This window comes from Neophocaena asiaeorientalis, unplaced genomic scaffold, assembly GCF_003031525.2.
Source record: "Neophocaena asiaeorientalis asiaeorientalis breed wild unplaced genomic scaffold, Neophocaena_asiaeorientalis_V1.1 scaffold43, whole genome shotgun sequence".
In the NCBI taxonomy this organism is placed as follows: Eukaryota; Metazoa; Chordata; class Mammalia; order Artiodactyla; family Phocoenidae; genus Neophocaena; species Neophocaena asiaeorientalis.
The window spans coordinates 11,582,303-11,589,893 of NW_020173674.1; the positions used below are offsets into that span (position 1 = coordinate 11,582,303).

The 7,591-nt window shown below is 45.3% G+C and overlaps 1 protein-coding gene across 1 annotated transcript; it reads left to right on the forward strand.

The window, feature by feature from the left end:
- The first annotated feature begins 148 nt into the window (after positions 1-148).
- Positions 149-6,653, forward strand: MED19 (mediator complex subunit 19). Its single transcript, XM_024749269.1, has 5 exons — positions 149-416; positions 4,179-4,435; positions 4,583-4,679; positions 4,928-5,022; positions 5,123-6,653. The coding sequence occupies exons 1-5, from the start codon at positions 149-151 to the stop codon at positions 5,189-5,191; spliced, it is 786 nt and encodes a 261-aa protein (XP_024605037.1). The 3' UTR covers positions 5,192-6,653.
- The last annotated feature ends 938 nt before the right edge of the window (positions 6,654-7,591 follow it).

Here is a 7,591-nt window from a genome sequence, read left to right on the forward strand (position 1 = left end):
AGAATTTAATAAAGGTAGGTAATACTTCCGGAAAGTTCTCAGAAGGCGCCGGAAGTAGTTACCGGAAGCGGGTAGGCAGGGCCCGAGGCAATCCAATGGTAAGAGGCTCCTGGAGGAAGGGGGCAGTACCCCGGGAAAAGATTGACCAATGAAAGTCGTTAACGCCAGACACCGGGACAGCGCCGGGGCAGAGGGGACGATGGAGAATTTCACGGCGCTGTTCGGGGCTCAGGCTGACCCACCGCCGCCCCCAACCGCACTCGGCTTCGGAGCTGGAAAACCTCCACCCCCACCGCCTCCTCCTCCGGGTGGAGGGCCCGGCCCCGCCCCGCCTCCAACCGCGGCCTCGGCCCCTTCCGGCGCTGACAAGTCAGCGGCAGGTTGTGGCCCCTTCTACCTAATGCGGGAACTGCCAGGTGAGTTCGAGGCCTGGCCAAAGCTAGCCAGTCAGATCATAACGAGGAGGGAGTGGGCGTGCCTCTCAGCCGGCTGGCGGAGGTGAGGGGTAAAGTAGGCAACGCGTGTGGGGATTCCAGAGCTGTATGTCGGAGCGGACTCTGAGACTCTGAGGATTCACAAGCAAAGGGATGATATGAATTCTTGGGATGGATTGGGAATGAGAAGAGTGGATATCCGTGACCACCTTTCACGCTCTATCGTGCCCCTGTCCCTGACAGTGGTTTATGGCTCCCTAAAAATTATCCAGAGTTTGAGTTTGCAACTTGAGAGTTCAGATTTAATATCCTTGCGAACTTAGTTTCAAATCTGCCTCAAACTTCCTGTTGGTTTGGGGCGTGTTGCCTTCCTTCCTAATCTGGGCCTCGGCGTTTCCTCATCTGTTGGAAGTGATTAGAATTTTTTCTAATAAATTCATTTATTTAATTGATTTATTTTAATTATTTTGGGCTGCGTTGGGTTTTCGTTGCTGCGCGCGGGCTTTCTCTAGTTGCGGCGAGCGAGGGCTACTCTTCGTTGCGGTGCGCGGGCTTCTCATTGCGGTGGTTTCTCTGGTTGCGGAGCACGGGCTCTAGGTGCGTGGGCTTCAGTAGTTGTGGCTCGCGGGCTTTAGAGCTCAGGCTCAGTAGTTGTGGCGCACGGGCTTAGTTGCTCCGCAGCATGTGGGATCTTCCCGGACCAGGGCTCGAACCCATATCCCCTGCGTTGGCAGGCGGATTCTTAACCACTGGACCACCAGGGAGATCCTCAAAAGTCATTCTGGATGTGTTAAGTCTCCAGGATGCCTTTTAGTTCATCCCAAGTCCTACTGCTACATCAAGAGCTGAGGGAAATAATAATATTGTTACAGACTTTGAGGTTCACAGTGCAGTTATTTATATTATAGTATTTAATACTTAAATAGTCTCTTGAGATAGGCATTGTTATCTGCATTTTATAGTTGAAAAAACTGAAGCAAGGACTTCCCTGCTGGTCCAGTGGTTAAGAATCTGCCTTCCAATGCAGGGGATGCAGGTTCAATCCCTGGTCGGGGAACTAAGATCCCACATGCTGCAGGGCAACTAAGTCCACGCGCCGCAATTACTGAGGCCCCGCGCACCTCAACGAAGATCCCGCCTGCCGCAACTAAGACCCGACGCAGCCAAATAAATATTTTTTAAATCTTAAAAAAAAACCCTGAAGCATAGCGAGGTTGACTTGACTTTAGTTAATTAGTGGTTGATGTCTACCAGCAGTTTCTTTAACCTTAACCTGTTCAGATTGTACCTATTTACATCAGTCACTTGATAGATATTGACTATCCGTTCTGGGCAAACACTGGGTGTGTAAAAAGGGAGCATGTGATGAGAAGGGAAGAGAGATCAGTAAGCCTGGTCCTTGCTTTTAAGCAGCTAATTTTACTTAAGAATGAAAAGTATGTTGTTTAAAGATAAAGTAGTGACTGTTATTTCTTGTCAGGATCAATGTCATTATTTTCTGGTCATGCCTCACATACAACTACTAAGAACTGCATAATGGTTTTCAAAATGTGTTTCTTGTTCAACATGACAGCAAGAATAAGTTGTCACTTTAGCTGGACTTTGAAGAATTCATACTGGTGAGGAAAATTAGGAAGAATTTTCCTATAATTAGGTCAATTTTTCTAAAAGAAATTTTCTAAAAGGAAACAATACGAGGGGTATTTTTTTCAGGAGATGATGGATACCCGTTTGGATGGATCAGAAATTTTACATAGGGGAGTAGCAGTTGGTCAGGCCCCAAAGCTAAGTTACAATAAGATGTGTTTAACCGTGAGTGACAGTCAAAAGGATTTGAGCTTTTTCCTGAGGGAATAGGAAACCATTGAGATATTTGAACTGAGTACTGCTTCTAAAGATATCTGGAGAATGTGGGTGCCATGTACTAGAATAAAGGAACCGTGAGTGAGGTGGGGAAGATTTGGAGTTAAAAAAAAATTAAATCTGCAGTGAATTAACTAAGACAATGTTGGAAAAGGAAGGTTAGTTGTCAGGAGAGGAAACTGAAGAAGAGAGATTTGTAAGTCATCTTCATAGAACTGATGGGCAAAACAGAAAGTTGGATGGACTCTTAAAGAATTTACAAAAAAGCACAGAGTGCCTTTTCACCTGAGCCTTGAGAATAATCATCTGGAAGGAGAGCTGACAGAGAGCAAAAAAATCAGGATACTCTTAATGGCAGGAAGCAGTGCTGAGTTATGAGAAGTACGGGGGCACTGAGTCTCCTTCCATTACCATGGACCACTCTTATGAGATATTTGGCTTGGGAAGACAAAGGAAAGGAATAACGTAAGGCCTGAAGGTGGGGAGGAAAAATACATTGTTCATTTAATGTGTGCTGAGCAGCAGTGGTACGAATGAACAAGGCATTTTCTCTGCCCTCAGTGGGCTCATAGCTCAGAACCTGAGTTTTATCAAGTGAATGATTATAAACAAGTCACTTTTGTCATTTGTACCGAGTGTTCATCGTAACTATACATGAAATTGTAGGCTAGATATTTCTACCCTCGCCACTGGACCCTAGTTAAATTACTCATAAGTTTGTATTCTTTCAAAAAAGCCAGCCGTGAAATATTTATGCTAATAAAGCCTTCCATTTATATAATACTTTATACTTTTCAATATTTCATTTGAACCTTAAAAAAAATTGTGTAATTAAGGTAGCTTTTACTCCATTCCGTAGATAAGCGGAAACTGAGACATAGAGGACGGCTAGGATTAGAAGTCTAGTTGCCCAGCTTCTAATCAAACATTTCTTTCTTCTAGGCAAAGCTATCATATTTGGTATTATTAGGAGACTAAAGATGGTGGTAACAAAACTTATGTAGCAGTAGCTAGAAAAATCTCCTGGTCTTCTCTGTGAAGGTGATTAGTGTTTCTTGCTAGTTTAAAAAAAAAAAAAAAAAAAGGAAGCAAGACACTCAAGCCACTGGGTCATACTTGACCCTAAGTTCGGTTGTAGCAGAGCTGTGAGGTTGTGTTATTCTGGTCACGGCCAAAAGTATAATTTCTCATTAGTACATTTATGAAACACAGAGCAGTGCACAGTGCTTAACACAGAGTATAAGCACCGTGTAAGTTATTACCCTGGTTAGTCCGAGCGTATCCTTCATTGGGTTAAAGCAGTTTCCACTGCTGCCCTATTTGGATCTTTGCCTATTTTTTCTCCTTCTCATTCCAACCTACCATTCTATAGTATTGTATTTTTAGTGTTTATTGTATGTTATTTACTTTTGCTATTTCTTACTTTTAAAATAAAGTTATTTATTTATTTATTTTTGGCTGCGTTGGGTCTTCGTTACTGCGCGTGGGCTTTTCTCTAGTTGCGGTGAGCGGGGCTACTCTTCGTTGCGGTGCGCAGGCTTCTCATTGCAGTGGCTTGTCGCGGAGTACGGGCTCTAGGCGCGTGGGCTTCAGTAGTTGTGGTGCATGGGTTTAGTTGCTCCGCAGCATGTGGGATCTTCCTGGACCAGGGATCGAACCCACGTCTCCTGCTCATTAGCAGGCGGATTCTTAACTACTGCGCTACCAGGGAAGCCCTACTTTTGCTATTTCTTACTTTAAAAATAACTTTTTAAATTATTATTATTTTTTTGGTAATTCTCACTTAAAAGATTACTTTCCCTTCTGGGGCAATGACTTAAAAAAAAATTCTCTCCTCTTGGTACTAATTTTTCTTCTTATTATTCTCCCTGTATCTTCTAGGCAGCACAGAGCTGACAGGCAGCACTAATCTGATCACACACTACAACCTGGAACATGCCTATAACAAATTCTGTGGGAAGAAAGTGAAGGAGAAGCTAAGTAACTTCCTGCCTGACCTGCCAGGGATGATTGATCTGCCTGGTTCCCATGACAACAGCAGCCTCCGCTCCCTCATTGAGAAGCCCCCTATTCTTGGTGGCTCCTTTAATCCTATCACAGGGACCATGCTGGCTGGCTTCCGCCTCCACACAGGCCCGGTGAGTCCCCTCATGGGGAGGCCTGAGAGGCACGGAGGTGGTTTTTCTGTCTACCTCTGTTCCTTCATAACTTACTGAGCAGAACAGATGATGGGAGCAGGGGATTCCCTCCCTCTACTCACCTGGACCTTCCTTTGGTTCCTTCAGTTGCCAGAGCAGTGTCGTCTGATGCATATTCAGCCTCCCAAGAAGAAGAATAAGCAGAAGCACAAACAGAGCCGTACCCAGGATCCGGTCCCCCCAGGTAAGAAGTGGTTCTCTTCAAAGCCGGAAAACCGGACATTCTGAATCTGTTTTGACCTTCCTCAGTTAAAAACCCAGTCAAATTCCTTATGAGCCCTGGACTCCCAGATGCTCCTTAAAGAAGAAATTGACATAATGTGGGTCTCCTGGGCAAGTAGGACCTTGGGGCAGGAGCTTAAGCAGTGCCTCCAAAACGGCGGTGGAGAATTTTGGGCTCGACAGGTGATAGGCTCCTCGTCTCTCCTACAGAAACACCATCTGATTCAGATCACAAGAAGAAGAAAAAGAAAAAAGAAGAGGATCCTGAACGGAAACGGAAGAAGAAAGAGAAGAAGAAAAAGAAGGTATGGGAGCGGCTGGTGTCTGCAGCCCGGTGAGTTTTCCCGTCTTACTCATCCTAGGTGGAGTCCGGCTCTCTTACTCTTGCTCACTTTTCTTCCCCAGAACCGGCACAGCCCCGACCACCCAGGCGTGGGCAGCTCTCAGGCCAGCAGCAGCAGCAGCCTCCGCTAGCAGGACCAGGGGACTCTGCCAGGAGGACCTTCCTGCTGTACTGAACCCGCTGACAAAGCTGCCTTGCAGGCTCTTGGCCACCGCCTTGGGAGCATCCCCTGCCGCTGGGACAGAAGCCAGCTCCTGCTGTGCTCAGTTAAGATGAACGCACTGTAAGAGAGAAGGGCTCTGCTTTCGTAAGCCTCAGCCCAGTTTGCTTTCTCATGGACATCTCTTCCTCTCCCAGGAAGCTTCCTTTTCATCTCTTTTGTGCCATTTGTCTGATTTAGGACTTTATCTGATTTTTTAGGATTTTTATTTTCTTAAAATTGCATTTATCAAACTGGCTGAAGTGTGGCTGCCTGTTAAGAGGTAAGTGCCTTTCTATGAGAGTCAGGGTTTAAGCCAAGGCATGCTAAGATCTGAGGGGATTTGGGTCTTGTATTACATTATCTCATCAGCAGGCAGGGAAACAACCAAAATGAGATTGGGGAACATGGTCCAAAGGCGAGGCAGAGCTTGCTAATACCTTTCCACAGCAGGCACATAGCACTCTGCCTGTAATGTTGAGAACCAGTAACCTGGATGATCTTCAGGCTCTGTCTCAAGGAGTGGATTCGCTTAGGTCTCAGCTGTGTTCTGGGTCAGTTTTGTGTTGAAACAGAGTAGCCAACGGAAAAAGCACCCACAGTCACCAACATATTTCAGCAGGGTTGCTTCTTGGTCAAGCCTATCATTTTTTGAAATAAACCTCTGGCAAGCAAAGGTAAATGCTTCTCTTTATAATAAGAAGAACTTTTGACCTGCCTCATTCCTTAAGACAATGAAACTACTTGGCCGATGTGAAAACATTTCTAAGACAGAAAAAAAAAAAAAAAAGGTAGCCTAAACTAGCAAAATGTAAAATAAATCCCTTCAGTCTTTGCAGCAGGCCAGATAACCAGAAACATCCATGAGAAAACAAGCTAATGTAATCTGACTTTAAGCTCAGTTTGACACAACAGTTAAAATCTGCTGCAGTGAGCCAAGACTGTTCACCTTGATCAGCAGGTGGAAAACCACTCATTCAGCTCGTTTTAACTAGGATCTCAGAGCAAGAGTTTAAATACTTAAGTTATGGACAGTGAAAATAAAGGGTTCTGGCCAGTTTTCTGAGATTTAGTATCTGATGGTGCCTTTTTAAGATTAGGGCACAGCCTTCTGCTTTTGACCAACGGAAGAGACAGTATGAGATGTCAGACTGCCACCCATATATCCCTCTAGCCTATCTGCCTTTAACAGGCTTTCATACTGTGATCATCCACTGGCTCACCTCTGACTACATCCAAAATGAGCTTTATTTTCCAGAGACAAAATTCTGTATTAAGGAACAACTGTGGCAAAAGTCAAGAGCTCTCTTAAGCTTTGGAATGACAAGTTTTGGTGGTTCCAGAAGACCTTTTTCTGAAACATCTAAATCACTGAAATAAAAACAGGACCTCTCGTTTTAAGTGGTTATTTTCACTACAGTCCTGCTTAAAGTTGGACCAGGACCTCTAGAGACGCTTATGCGGTTTTCCTTGTAACTAACTTCCCATCAGAGATCATTCACCCTGCCTTAACCACACAAAATAACACAAGTCAGGGGGAGCTGGTTAGATCAGGATTTCTTTTTATTCCTTGTTGGTTTAAAATGGCTAATCAGAATAAAAAATAAAAGGGCTTCTGTTTAGAGGCTGGGGTCTCCCCTACTTAAAGGTTAGAACCCAGGTATCCCCTCTACCCAGCACCATACTGAGGTGGGCTGAGGGGTAACCCCCAAGGGACAACTGGAGGGGCCTAGGCCTGCCACTCCTTCTCTCTATCCCATTTTTGGCATGTGATGAGAAATATTGCTTTTTGGATTCTTCTCTCCCGGCCTTGAATTTAAAGATAATGTCAACCGTGTGAGTTGGGGGAAGGCTTTGAGGGGCCAGTTGAAGAAGCCCACCATAATCCCTCTCCCCCAAGAAGGGGGGATTATCCAGTATTGTTTCTGGAGCTCAGCCAAGCTCTTGTCCTGATCTCCCCACCACCACCACCAAAGTCATGGGGCTGCGACCCCTTCCCTGGGGGAAACTAAGTGCCAGTGAGCCTAGAAAACAAACTCTCCTCTCCAGGTCCTTCCCTCCTCTGACCAGAACCCCACCCAGACGCGCCTCTCCCTGGGTTTCTTTCCTGGTCACTTAGCACCAACAACAGGGGGTGCTATTTCCTTAGATGGTAACTGGGACAAAGAGAGGGAACCACGGGGGAAAGGAAGACTTCAATCCATGTCTCCCCTCTTTTCCTGCTGGTCTGAGGAATAAGAAGAGTAAAATCCCCCTCCTTATACATATCCCTCCCTCATTTTCCCATCCCAGGATAGATATATATAATTTCTTTGATATTTATTTTTTATAT